Source organism: Onychostoma macrolepis, chromosome 19 (assembly GCF_012432095.1).
Source record: "Onychostoma macrolepis isolate SWU-2019 chromosome 19, ASM1243209v1, whole genome shotgun sequence".
In the NCBI taxonomy this organism is placed as follows: domain Eukaryota; kingdom Metazoa; phylum Chordata; class Actinopteri; order Cypriniformes; family Cyprinidae; genus Onychostoma; species Onychostoma macrolepis.
Window position 1 is genome coordinate 14,251,116 of NC_081173.1, and position 15,347 is coordinate 14,266,462.

The window sequence follows — 15,347 nt, forward strand, 5'->3', positions numbered from 1 at the left end:
TCAGTTGCTGTTCAGCTCTCATGAACCCATCGAGAGCAGCCTTACTTTGGCCAGTTCTGGAATTTGCCACTGGTTATGATGTCTCTATAGTGATTAAAGATGAGCTATAATTTGGGCAGTCTTTGGTCTTATTAATCTATTATTTGTTCCAGAGCAAACAGTTTTGGCTTAGGGCAAAGTTTCTTAACTATATATTTTTATATATTTTAATGCTGTATCAGAGCGCTGCCTTGTATTTTTGACTGAATTGCTTAGCAATTTCCAAGTTCTGTCATGAAACTCTTGATGGTGCAGGCTGATGGGTCCTTAATGCAAACTGATGATATTCGCAACGTTAAACTACCTGGCACAAGCTTATTGGTTCATGTTGCATATGCAGCCAATGAGCTTGCTGCTTTACATTTAAATGGCTGGTTAGCATTCACTAGAGCAGTTCGCAGCATGCTTTCAGAGTTTCTCTGAAACCCTCTACCTCCCCAGCTGCACCTAATAGATCTGCTACGGGTTATTAAATATGCTATTTGTCCAGCGGCAGTAAGTCTTAAATACTTATTTGGTATTGAGAAACGCCCTGTGTTAGTGATGGCTAGAGCTGGGTAGTAACTGATTACATGTAATCTGGATTACGTAATCAGATTCCAAAAATTAAGTACTTGTAATTAGAGTAAGTTACATTTTAAAATACTCGTAATCAGACTACAGTTAACTTTTTATGGATTACATGATTACATATTATTCACACAATAGCAATAAATGATTCATAATTCATTGATTCTCCCTAATTTCTCTTTTTAATTTTTTAAAATTGAGGTGCCGATTATAATAGCCTACCGATTATATACATATTATATATGTATATATAGTCCGGTTTTGTGGACATTCACACAAAGATCGGTCATTAGTCAGGTGGCAACAGCATTTGACCACTGGATTTACAAAAATCATTTCAGGTTTAAGAAGGGTTTCAACATTGCATCAACTACTGATGAACACATTAATTTTTATTTGAATTATTACTCTGTAAGTTTTTTTTTTAACCATGTATTATTAATTATAACTAATTAAAATGCACATATTCACGTTATTTCTTAGTTACATGTAATGCGGGCATTACAAAACTTTTTGTCATATAAACCTTATTCACCAAATAGCCTATATTTTCTTTAAGTACCCCTGAAATTTTAAAATAAATATTTCAATAACTAAGTATCACATTTGTTGATGTTGATTAATGATCGCATGACATGCAGGTAAACAAAAATATTTCATATTTTTTAGTAAGTGTTTTATTTAAAACAAAGACTATAGAAATACAAAGACGGTTCACTCCTATACTTATGAATGGGAGAAACTGTAGCGCGCAATATGGAGGAATAGTCCCACCTTCTAAATAAAAGAGCCACATTTTCCATAGAAACATGGGGCACATTCAAGCCCAAACCTGGTTTCCGTAAGTTTATTTATATACTAAATTTCATACACAATGGTAATTAAGTGCTTTACATAAGAATGGACGGCAAGGGCTGTGACTGCAACATTGAGCATATTTTGCAGTATTAAACCGATTAATACCGATATTTATACCGATTTCATCAGGCTCTGAAAATTCTTCAAAAAGAACACAAAGAATGGCCTTCTCAGCTGCCTTAGTTGCAACTCTTGCGTCATCAGAACAGGGTGTTCAACGCACCAACATTTCCGTTTAAAAAAACGTTTTGCAATGTTTTGACGGGGCTGAACGCAACCCTGACTAGACCAGCCAATGCACATGTGCAGTCTTAAGCACGTTATGACTCCGCATGCGCATTGGCTGGTCTAGCGTGAAAAATAAGCTTTTTAAACGCTATTTGACCATAAGAAACAACTTTCATGGGGCAATTAATTTCATATTTTTGTTGCTGATTTGACATATGTAATTTAATTGTGAGTTCAGTAAGCAGTTTTTGAGATTTCAGGATTCCCCCATTCATTAAGATTGGTCTTGTACGAGCTGCCTGGAGGCGTTGCAAATATGGCCGCCAAGTGAAGAGACTTTCATCGAAAGGGAGTTTGTTTTAAAATGATTTATTTTCATTTTTTATGATTTAATTAATTGTCAGCTTTTCATTAAACTCACAACCCCCCTGCAGTTCCTTTACGAACCCTAGTTTGGGAAACCTTGATGTAATATTTTTAATGCACTTCATGTTGTAAATTACAATGAATGGAACAAGTTTTCTTACTCTTTGCATTTTTTACATCATTATGGTACAACATAATGCTATTTAAATCAATGTGATAAACAAGTTAAATCAAAAGTAATCTAAAAGTAATCTGATTATATTACCTAAAATGTGTAATGTAACAGATTACGTTACTGACTACAATTTTTGTCATGTAATCTGGAATCAGTAACTGATTACAATTTGTAAGTAATCTACCCAGCTCTGGTGATGGTTATTTTGTCTGAATCACAGCCGTGCTGAAATAGAGCCATATCGCAAGGCTACTCATGTGCTATTTGATAAAAGTTTGTGTGACTAACATGCTTGATGCTAAGTTATATTTGGTAAAATCACCTTTCTGTTTTTGACTCTGGTCACCTCTGCCCCATTACAGACTTACAGGCTCACTGTGAGCTGTTAGACAAAGATCAGTTGATGTGTGTACTGTGGTACACAATTCAAGCCAACATATAATTGGATTGCTTTTTAAAGGCTGAAATTAGATCACCAGGGGGAAATTAAGGAATAAAGAAGGCAGAGCTGTACAAATTAATGAGGCAGCTACTGTGGAATTTAAATGCTAATGCCGTCACAGACATACACACAGGTGCACATACACTCAAACACAAATTCTCTCTGGAGTAATACGACAGAGACAGGGAGGTGCCAGCTCCTCATGCCATGTGCCGAGGCTGGTGCTGGGCCTGCGCTCACTCTCGGACTGACACAGAAACTCCCCTGCCATCTGCTCTGAGAGCTGAACCACCGACCTCTCAGGGAACTTATTCAAATGTCCACAGCTGTCCTCAAGCAGTCATTGCCTGGTATGGCTTGGTCACACTACAAACAGAAAGACAAAGCACACAGAAAGCAGCTCGCCTTTTGAAATGAAACAAATAGGCTAAAACTCACAATGGTGTATTTAACAGCTACTGTAAACCTTGATTTTACTTGGGAAAAAATGCCTGTGCTGATCTGCTGACGTTGTCTATTGAGGATTGCATCTTTCAGCTGAGCAACATAGGCATCTTGTAGTCAGTGTAGTCAATTTTTGTTGTCAGTATGCTGTTATTTTTTGTATACACTAAAAATAAATTTTTAAGGAATCCTAACCTATATATTCTCTACATAACACCGTTCATTGAGAGCAGATCAAGTTCCAGAAAAAAATTCACCATCTTAAGTAGCGCATGCATCGGTGTTGAGTACAGTTGATAGTTTGGCTGTTGAAATTCAGATTTTTCATTGGTAAAGATCTTAAATGTGTAAATAAATAATGGCAAATTTTCTGACTTTACAAGTGAATTTAGTTTATATTATCTGGAGTCACTGTGAAACTGGTTTGAAAATGTCCTACCTGAGTATTTTATTGAATTATTTAACATTAAACACTATCGTTGTAAAGTTTGGGGTTGGTAAGATTGATTTTTTTATATTTATTTTTTGCTCACCAAGGGTGCATTTATTTGATCAAAAATACAATAAAACCATAATATTGTGAATTATTATTATTATTATTTTTGTCATTTATTCATATGATGACAAAGCTGAATTTTCAGCATCATTACTCCAGTCTTCGGTGTCACATGATCCTTCAGAAATCATTCTAATATGCTGATTTGATGCTCAATAAACATTTCTTATTATTATCAATGTTGAACAGTTGCTGCTTAATATTTTTATGGAAACCAAATACATTATTATTATTTTGTTTTGTTTTCAGAACACCATCATATTATTTTGTAAGAACATAGAAGTCTTTACTGTCATTATAGATAAATGTAATACATCCTTGCTGAATAATTTATTTTTTAAAAATGACCCCAAATTTGAAAGGTAGTGTGTACATTGTAGAATTTGAATAACCTATAATATTGAAAATATTTAGAGACAACAGCAATACACCCAAAAAGTGCACACGCAATTCATATCTCTTTTGTTATGCATCTTGGTGAATCAGGACCTTGGTAGTCAACATGATCTCACAGATTGCAACATGATCTCACAGAATTCCGTGTAATGTTCACGGACTTAATTAACCTCCGAATCTGTGGTGGCATCACGGAATCGCCGAAAATTCCGTGATGGGCTCACGGAAAAAAATCCGTGATGGGCTCACAGAAGTGATACCAATGTAAGTCAGTGACAGGCACCAGCCGTGCTCCACGCACGGATCCACTGGTTCAACACTTTAAATATGCCGACGCGATAATTTATCGTTATCATTATTGTTCAGAACTGCGTAGGTTTAGGGTAGGGGTGGGGTCAGGTACTCCAGTGAAAGTATAACTGCATCGGAGTCACTCTTTTTACGTGGTCCGATGCAGCGCTGGTGTTGAACCAGTGAATCCGTGCATGGACCACGGCTGATGCCTTCTGTGAGCCCATCACGGAATTTTCGGCGATTCCGTGATACCACCACAGATTCGGGGTTAATTAAGTCCGTGAACATTACACGGAATTCTGTGAGATCAGATCAGGTTGTGGTAGTCCAGCCTCCTGTCTGTGAGGAAGTTTTGCCAGACAGTGCTGGAATCCCATCCATAATGTGGCCTTAAGAGAAGCACATGGCACTGACTGCAGCTTCCTGCTGGGGGAGGTGACAGGCCTGGCGTGCTGACGAGTCACGCGGTGACAGATGGAAGAACTGTGTGAGATAAAGAAAAGGAACAGTGCAAGAACACCTGCACACTCTCACACACACTTTCTGCCTATTTCACACACACAAACACACATACACACCTCAAGCTTTTCCACACCTTGTCCAACTCTGTCTCATGCTCTCTTTTTTTCTTTCTCTCTCTTTTGGTTTCCTTTATTTTACCCATCATCTGTCTCAGCAAACATTGTTATATGTGATTAATTACAATTAATTTGATGAATTAATCTGTGTATCACATAATTAATTCAGTTAATTTTTTTAAATGATTGCCAGCCCTACTTTTTACCTCATTTTCCTGGTTTCCTTTTAATCAATGAAGAATCAATCAGGCACTTTTCCCCTCTGGGAGTTTCAGACAGATTTGAAAGGATTTAATTTCAAGCTCCACATGATTGGACATTTCCAAGTGATTTGCCACTGGGCCTTTGGAATTATTCACAGGTATTTATATACATTAATGCCAGACAATGAGAGCATCAGGAGTGGTGGTTTACTGAAGGACAGACACCGTGTGCTTTAAGCAGATTTAATCTGATCATTCAGTTCCAGGGATCATAGCTAAATCCTCTGTTGAAATTGGACAACTATGTTTGTTTACACTCTGGCTATTTCATTACAATGTGTGATGCAAGTACATATGAAACTTTGATACTTGAGGCATGTCCCACAACTTTATCTACCATTAGTTTTTTTTTTAAAGCAGCCACATAGCCACTTTTATATTAACTATCTGTGTCATTATTAAAATTAGGACCTCACGGTATCTCCTACTTTCCTTTAAAGGGATAGTTCACCCAAAAACAAAAATATCGTTCATTTACTCACCCTCATTTTGTTCCAAACCTGAGTTTCTTTCTTCTGTTGAACACAAAAGAAGATATTTTTTGATGAATGTTGGTAACCTAAACAGTTGACGGTAGCCATTGACTTCCACAGTATTTTTCCTCCATTCTATGGAAGCCAGTGGCTGCCAGCAACTGTTGTGTTGTTTTCAGCAGAAGAAAGAAACTCATTCAGGTTTACAACGTAACGTGTTTGTGTGTAAATGTTGACAGAATTTTCATTTTTGGGTGAACTATCCAAATCTGCATCTTTTAATGAAACATTACTTTTCTAACAGTGGGGGGAAAAAATTATATATACACTTTTCACAGCTGTATTGCTTTTTTGTCAACATTTATTGTATTTAATTTTAGAATTTTAATGTTATTTTTTTTGGTGTGTTAGTGTGTGTATACTCTATGCTTATTTGTTTTGTTTTCAACTCCATCTGTTGAAACTAAACAGTTTGAAACTGTAGTCTCGCATTAACATATTTCACATTATTTATGTATTTATTTATTTATTTTTGTGTCTGGCAGTGTTAACTCATATTAAATGAAATGCAAGGAAGTGGAAATGGAATCAGTAGATGCGCACAAACATACCTCTGAATTTACATTAATCCTCCCCTAAACTGTTATTTTTCAGTTTTGTGTTCTGTTTTGCCAGTAGTGAAGAATCAGTGAAATATATTGTTTCCACAAATACGAAAGCTTTGTTTGCATTCCAAATTCATTTTCAATCATTTTGGGATTATGGATTCCTAAACCCATGTAATGAATGCCAGAATGGCTCTGAACACAAAGTATGCATTTTACATATCAAAAGCAGTTTGTTGTCTTCCTCTCTGCCAATGCCGCTTCCCATCCGGCTTCCTGCTCTGCTGTTTGGGCCTGGGGAAGCTGTGCTTGATTTCCTCTCCCCACGGGTGGCTTCAGACATTTAGACAACAGGGGAAAGCAGCTGCTGTCGCGATCTTTATCCATTAACACATCTCAGTCACAGAGAGCAGAACACAACAACAGTGTTCATTCGTTTCGGCTCGGCCGTGTCGCTCTCCGGAATATAATCAATGTTGCACCCCGTTGTGGATCTTTATGAGATATTCAACGCAGTGGCTTTGTTACAGAGCATACATGCTGCACCGCCCCGCAGGCAGGCTCAAGTTATTGATGATGATGATGGTGATGCAAGCAGGTGAATGTGTTGGCGGCTGTCAGACGGACAGAGGGACTGATGGGATACTGGTGCCATAATTAGGCCGGGGAAACCCTGGGTGGGCAAGCAGCAGACCATCTGGCCTCCAAGCGAGTGTTGTGCCACCTGAACAAGGTCAACCTACAAGGAGAGGGTCATTAATCAGACTGGGTTAACAGGGCAGCGAAACGTGAGCCGCCGAGACAGAAAGTCAGACAGGTTTTTGCCCACCTCAATACCTCAACAGCACAACCACAGTGCATGGAGACAAGTCTGTTTGTGGGAATAAGGGAACTTGCATTTGCAAGTCAATTTGAAATTTTTTGCAAATCAATTTTGTCTATTTGACAGCTAATTTCTTTTTCTGACGTGTCACTTTTGGAAGTAAATTCAGCATGCTAAATTGAGCGTTTCGGCGGATGTTTGTCCCAGGGGAGCACTACACAAAAAAATAAAAAATAAAAAAAACTTTAATTTCTATTTTAAACAAGCTCATATAAATCATTAATGACTCTGGCCATGCAATCAATCACTTAGATCGCATTGAAAATCTACACACACACAAAACACATGAACTGAATGATTTTAGAAATGGCTCAGGGCGCACAGAGAGCACATTTTGGACACGAAGCAATTTGCATGTGAATGAAGAGAAGATCCGTCAAAGGGTATCGGCAGCAGATCTGTTCACGCACCGACCTTGCAGAAAGTCACCTATGGCTCAGAGCTGAAAGCACACTTGCACTGAGTGCTGGTTACAGATAAAAAGAAAACAAGGACAAAAGGGGTCTTGGGAGATGTCTAGCAAAACGTGCAATCAGGAGCACTTGTTTATGAGAATGATGTTCATCATGTCATTTTATCTCTTCATGTTCGAATTTTCAAACATTGAAATGCTTCGCATTACCTTTTTAGACACTTTTTGGTACACGTGTGGGCGATATAAATTTGAGTCCAATGCAACACAGTTCAACCAACATCATTCCTTCTTTAAAAAAATTGTATTCAGTAAATACACTACCATTTTTTTAAATAAATTAATTCTTTTATTCAGCAAGGACACATACAATTGATCAAAAGTGACAGTAAGGACATTTATAATATTCTAAAAGATTCAAGAACCCTGAAAAACATTATAATAATAAGACATTTTTTGAGTGCTAAATCATTTTTTTGAGTGCATAATAGAAAGGTCATTTTATATAAAAAAATGTAAAAAATAATTATATTGCAAAATACCACTAATTTTATTGTTTTACTACGCTTCTTTCATAAACGAAATCTCATGAAACCTCTGTGTGTGTGGGTGTGTGTAAATTAAATATCTGAAATAGTTTTGGACTTATTATGTTAATTATATACTTGAATGAGCTGTATATTCTTATTCCATTTGCGGTACATCTATTTTTATAGGGACTCTGTAACCATGTTTGTCTGTGTCTCCTCAGGCTTGCGGCCAGTGAACAGTGACCTGTGTTTGGGCGTTTCTCCTAACACCACCCAGCTCTGCCATATTCCCTGTCCTGTGGAGTGTGAGGTGTCCTCCTGGAGCGCATGGGGGCCCTGCACCTTTGAAAACTGCCAGGATCAGTCCACAAAGAAAGGTAAGCTTGAACTACAGGACCACTTCATCTTTTACAGTTGTGTTTGGGGAGCGGTCGTTTCACCCATCTCGCTAAAACAGAGCGGATCAATAAAACGTCCTCTTTCATTGTAAATCAGATGAATTGTGTATGGGAAGCCTTTCAGCACATAACTCACTCCGCCCCACCTCTCACCTCTATCTGCGCCATCAGCATCCAGGCCATAAACTTATCAACGCCTACTGGGGCAGAAGATTCATTTTCTCAAAGGTTTATGAACCAGGGGCATTGTAGGGGTAACAACAAACAAAAGGGACCCACAGAAAAATAAAACATGTCAGGAAATAGACAAAAGACAAATCAAGGGTTAGATAGCTTCAAAGAGACAGACACAAGCTTCAGATGGTCTCTGGAAGGAACCGAATCTGCTGGATTCACAGGATGGTGGTTTACCGAATGCTGCTGACAGTTGGTATAGTGTATCTAAGGTGCTGGCACGTTGGCTGCTTTCCTCGTTAATTATGGCTGGGACAGCGACCCGTGCCATGACTAATGCATATTGACTCTTCCCTAATGAAGCGACTCAAAAGGATGGAATGGGAGGAAATTCTCCACCATGCATCTTAATGATGGATTCTCTGTGAATCTGTGTTCCACTCTCTCTTTTCAAACGCCCACGGTTCATACTTCATGCCATATAGCTGTAATGGCAGGTCTCAGCACTTGTGTATGTACAGTATGTGGGCTCTCATTATTCAGGGAGATATGGCGAAGTGAAGGTTTTTTTTTTTTATACATACAGTATCTCCTGCACAAGGACATCAGTGCTTATTACATTAACAAAACACATCCCATGAACATTAGCTTCAGGTTCATGGATATAAAGGCAAATATATATGAGGCAAAGTTAGAAAAATTTTGAATATAAAATTTGTGAGTTTGAGGAATTTCAGTTGAATTGCCGAACACCACAATAGTTTGAACTGGGATGAAAGTAAGATGAATTTAGTGACATTATTTGAATTGGATATATTTATATATAATTCAAATATATATTGTATGATGATTTTTATTTTATTTTATTTTATTATTTTATTTTATTGGGGACCAAAAAGCAAATATTATATATTTTTTGTGATTATAAATGTGTATTTATATGTGTATTGCATGGTATTATAACAATTTTATTAGTTTTATTACTATATATTAACATTTAATATTGCATATTATAATATTTCAAATGTATGTATTCAAAGGACTTTATATTACCTGTTACCTGTTTATGTTTCCTGCTCCCCTATAAAATAAAGTCAAATCTACAACAATTTATTTTAGATAACATCGAATGTTTCTGAAAATCTTCACAATCTCAATTCATATTCTTGAATTAAATTTGAACCAAATTCTTCTTTGCAACAGAACTCTCAAAATTATCAAAAATGCTGTGCAGTCCTGGTTTGATGTCACGCGACAACCAAATCCAGTGCTGTCTCACCTTCTACAAATGATGAATGTAGATATAAAGTGTTATTAAAACAGCAAGGCTGTTCTTTTGTAATATATCAGTAATCTTTATTATAGCCTCAACAAGCTACAAAAATAAGCTTGATGGGAGATAAAGTACAAATTACTTGTGGCATCGCAACCTGAGGCCCCAATAACAAGTCCGTGTGCACCTTAGACGTGATGACCCATGAGATCCTGATGAGATTTTTGTGCGTCTGTGCCTTTTGTCTATTTTTGATTAAGAGGGGCTCATATGAAACCCAGTATCGTGCTTTTGTCTGATAAAGAGACAGAGGCAGCATATGCCATCAGACACCTCCGGGCTGACTGACAGGACGTGATACAATCCCCTTACACACCCACAATGAGCTCTACGCTGACCTTCTGATTAAATAAAGCCAGGAGGAGAGCGCAGGACAGAAGTAATCAGAAAAAGGGACAACGCTGGCATCTCCAACTAACTCCTAAAGGCCCCCCTCTCCCATATTACCTTATCGGCCCCAGACAGCAATGTGGATTAAACCAGAGGCCAGGGACCAGAGAGGGGAGGGTGATGGCAGGGTACGTGTAGGTGACCTTGCGCTGGTCATGAGTCCAGTCCACCCATTTTCATTCCTCTGGAGCCCTTTTCCTGCCCTTGAATGGGAATACCCCTGGTGTCAAAGCCTCTTCTGTATTAATGGATTGCTGAATGCATTAGTCCCTTTGGTGAAAGGCAAGCATAATGAGGGAGGAATAATAATATTCATTATGATGAGCTGCTCCAGTAATTTCTGTCATCTTGCACGCTTAATGGACCGATATGTTTAATGTAATATTACAGTGATTGTGCAATGACACACTGTGACAGTTTAGAGGGCTAACGCAAGGGATTGCACCGACTAGTCGATTAGTTCAGACACTAGTCGGGCAAGCGTTGGCTCGGTGTGAACTTCAGAAGTATTTCTCTGTCCACAAACTGCTTTATTTGGAAATGCATGAGTAAAATGTATGACTAATTCAAAAGAATGACTGTCCAAAGAGGGTAAAGTGATTATTTTATGTAGACTTTTTTTTTAATAGTATGTATATATATAATAAATATACAGAGCTGTGGTTTGCGGTTTTTTGGGCTACTTTTATAATGTACAGCGGCCGCCCAAAGTGTTTTTTACTAATGTGCATTATATGGTATTATACCTGTCAACTTAAGAACAGAGAGGCAGTTGTAATGTCACAAACAACGTGAGTTTCAGCAGAGCATACATGTTAAGGCTTTTACACAGCAGAAATAAACATGACAACAGCCACTATAGATTATATTAGATAATAAACACACGATTACGATAGGATATGGTCTGTATGTGATTTTTTTTAGTTGAATGTGTACATCTGAAATGCTAATTTGTACAGCGATATAAAAGGCTATAAATGGCATATTTTAACAACAGTAAATGACCAAATTCCATGATCGCAGAAGTTATTACAAACACTCGATGGTGGTTTGAAGTTCTGAGGAAAAGTGTACTATTAATCTCATAAATTGTCTTATGTAGCATGATGCTAATATTAGCTCTAATGCAGCTGAAGGACAAGTCCAATTCTTCTTCATAACGCATTTTGTCATAATATTTCACGTAAGGTTGCAAGAAAATGTTTTGTTGTATTTATTTAGAAATACTTTTGGTAATAGTTGGGTAAATGTATACTGGGATTGAAGCGATATGGCTTGGTAAACGTTTTATTGCCAGTAAAATGCTGATAATGGCTGAATAAAAACGAAAGAATAATGATAAAAAAATAATAAGGATTATGTCTCATACCTGGCGGAAGTGTGAAAGATTCTATTATATTATTATTTGTCCATGCATTTATTTTCAACACATTTACAGGTAAATCCTAGTATTTTAAATTTGTGATTAATCATGATTAATCACAGTCCATGACTGTGATTAACGCGATTACATTTTTAATCGATTGACAGCACTAATATATATATATATATATATATATATATATATATATACATACACATATGTATATGTGTGTGTGTGTGTATATATATATGTATATATATATATATATATATATATATATATATATATATATATATATATATATATATATATATATATATATATATATATATATATATATATATATATATATATATATATATATATATATTATATTAGTATTTGTAGTACATTAATTATTATATATTATGGTATTATTTTAATATTGTTTATATACAATTTTAGTATTTATTAAAATTTAGATTTTTAGTTTTCATTTTAGTTTGTCATTTTCTTGCATACTTTAATTATTATTATTATTATTATTAAATATTTCTATTTAGCCTTATTTTTAATTTAGTAATTTTAATACTTCAACTTAAAATATATATTTTTTGTTTTATATATTATATTATATTATATTATATTATATTATATTATATTATATTATATTATATTATATTATAATTTAATTTATTTAATTTATTAGGCGATATGTTTAATTTTAATTTAAGTTTATAAAATATTTTTATCTGTTATTTATATAGATCTAATACACTCTCTCTCTCACACACACACACACACACACACACACACACACATACATACAGTGAGGAAAATAAGTATTTGAACACCCTGCTATTTTGCAAGTTCTCCCACTTAGAAATCATGGAGGGGTCTGAAATTGTCATCGAGGTGCATGTCCACTGTGAGAGACATAATCTAAAAAAAAATCCAGAAATCACAATGTATGATTTTTAACTATTTATTTGTATGATACAGCTGCAAATAAGTATTTGAACACCTGAGAAAATCAATGTTAATATTTGGTACAGTAGCCTTTGTTTGCAATTACAGAGGTCAAACGTTTCCTGTAGTTTTTCACCAGGTTTGCACACACTGCAGGAGGGATTTTGGCCCACCTCCACACAGATCTTCTCTAGATCAGTCAGGTTTCTGGCCTGTCGCTGAGAAACACGGAGTTTGAGCTCCTCCAAAGATTCTCTATTGGGTTTAGGTCTGAGACTGGCTAGGCCACGCCAGAACCTTGATATGCTTCTTACAGAGCCACTCCTTGGTTATCCTGGCTGTGTGCTTCGGGTCATTGTCATGTTGGAAGACCCAGCCTCGACCCATCTTCAATGCTCTAACTGAGGGAAGGAGGTTGTTCCCAAAATCTCGCAATACATGGCCCCGGTCATCCTCTCCTTAATACAGTGCAGTCGCCTGTCCCATGTGCAGAAAAACACCCCAAAGATGATGCTACCACCCCATGCTTCACAGTAGGGATGGTGTTCTTGGATGGTACTCATCATTCTTCTTCCTCCAAACACGTTTAGTGGAATTATGACCAAAAGTTCTATTTTGGTCTCATCTGACCACATGACTTTCTCCCATGACTCCTCTGGATCATCCAAATGGTCATTGGCAAACTTAAGTCGGGCCTGGACATGTGCTGGTTTAAGCAGGGGAACCTTCCGTGCCATGCATGATTTCAAACCATGACGCCTTAGTGTATTACCAACAGTAACCTTGGAAACGGTGGTCCCAGCTCTTTTCAGGTCATTGACCAGCTCCTCCCGTGTAGTTCTGGGATGATTTCTCACCTTCTTAGGATCATTGAGACCCCACGAGGTGAGATCTTGCATGGAGCCCCAGTCCGAGGGAGATTGACAGTCATGTTTAGCTTCTTCCATTTTCTAATGATTGCTCCAACAGTGGACCTTTTTTCACCAAGCTGCTTGGCAATTTCCCGTAGCCCTTTCCAGCCTTGTGGAGGTGTACAATTTTGTCTCTAGTGTCTTTGGACAGCGATATGGCTTGGTAAACGTTTTATTGCCAGTAAAATGCTGATAATGGCTGAATAAAAACGAAAGAATAATGATAAAAAATAATAAGGATTATGTCTCATACCTGGCGGAAGTGTGAAAGATTCTATTATATTATTATTTGTCCATGCATTTATTTTCAACACATTTACAGGTAAATCCTAGTATTTTAAATTTGTGATTAATCATGATTAATCACAGTCCATGACTGTGATTAACGCGATTACATTTTTAATCGATTGACAGCACTAATATATATATATATATATATATATATATATATATATACATACACATATGTATATGTGTGTGTGTGTGTATATATATATGTATATATATATATATATATATATATATATATATATATATATATATATATATATATATATATATATATATATATATATATATATATATATATATATATATATATATATATATATATATATTATATTAGTATTTGTAGTACATTAATTATTATATATTATGGTATTATTTTAATATTGTTTATATACAATTTTAGTATTTATTAAAATTTAGATTTTTAGTTTTCATTTTAGTTTGTCATTTTCTTGCATACTTTAATTATTATTATTATTATTATTATTATTATTAAATATTTCTATTTAGCCTTATTTTTAATTTAGTAATTTTAATACTTCAACTTAAAATATATATTTTTTGTTTTATATATTATATTATATTATATTATATTATATTATATTATATTATATTATATTATATTATATTATAATTTAATTTATTTAATTTATTAGGCGATATGTTTAATTTTAATTTAAGTTTATAAAATATTTTTATCTGTTATTTATATAGATCTAATACACTCTCTCTCTCTCACACACACACACACACACACACACACACACACACATACATACAGTGAGGAAAATAAGTATTTGAACACCCTGCTATTTTGCAAGTTCTCCCACTTAGAAATCATGGAGGGGTCTGAAATTGTCATCGAGGTGCATGTCCACTGTGAGAGACATAATCTAAAAAAAAATCCAGAAATCACAATGTATGATTTTTAACTATTTATTTGTATGATACAGCTGCAAATAAGTATTTGAACACCTGAGAAAATCAATGTTAATATTTGGTACAGTAGCCTTTGTTTGCAATTACAGAGGTCAAACGCTTCCTGTAGTTTTTCACCAGGTTTGCACACACTGCAGGAGGGATTTTGGCCCACCTCCACACAGATCTTCTCTAGATCAGTCAGGTTTCTGGCCTGTCGCTGAGAAACACGGAGTTTGAGCTCCTCCAAAGATTCTCTATTGGGTTTAGGTCTGAGACTGGCTAGGCCACGCCAGAACCTTGATATGCTTCTTACAGAGCCACTCCTTGGTTATCCTGGCTGTGTGCTTCGGGTCATTGTCATGTTGGAAGACCCAGCCTCGACCCATCTTCAATGCTCTAACTGAGGGAAGGAGGTTGTTCCCAAAATCTCGCAATACATGGCCCCGGTCATCCTCTCCTTAATACAGTGCAGTCGCCTGTCCCATGTGCAGAAAAACACCCCAAAGATG

General features: G+C 36.0%; 1 protein-coding gene across 3 annotated transcripts in view; it reads left to right on the forward strand.

The window, feature by feature from the left end:
* thsd7aa (thrombospondin, type I, domain containing 7Aa) overlaps positions 1-15,347 on the forward strand; it is a 124,356-nt gene that overhangs the window by 56,703 nt on the left and 52,306 nt on the right. For all 3 annotated transcript variants that reach the window (XR_009267418.1, XM_058754473.1, XM_058754474.1), the window contains exon 5: positions 8,334-8,489. Coding sequence is in view for 2 of the 3 variants with exons in the window: in XM_058754473.1 (XP_058610456.1) it covers positions 8,334-8,489 (156 nt within the window). In the remaining variant the exon portion in view is untranslated. The remainder of the gene's footprint in view (positions 1-8,333; positions 8,490-15,347) is intronic.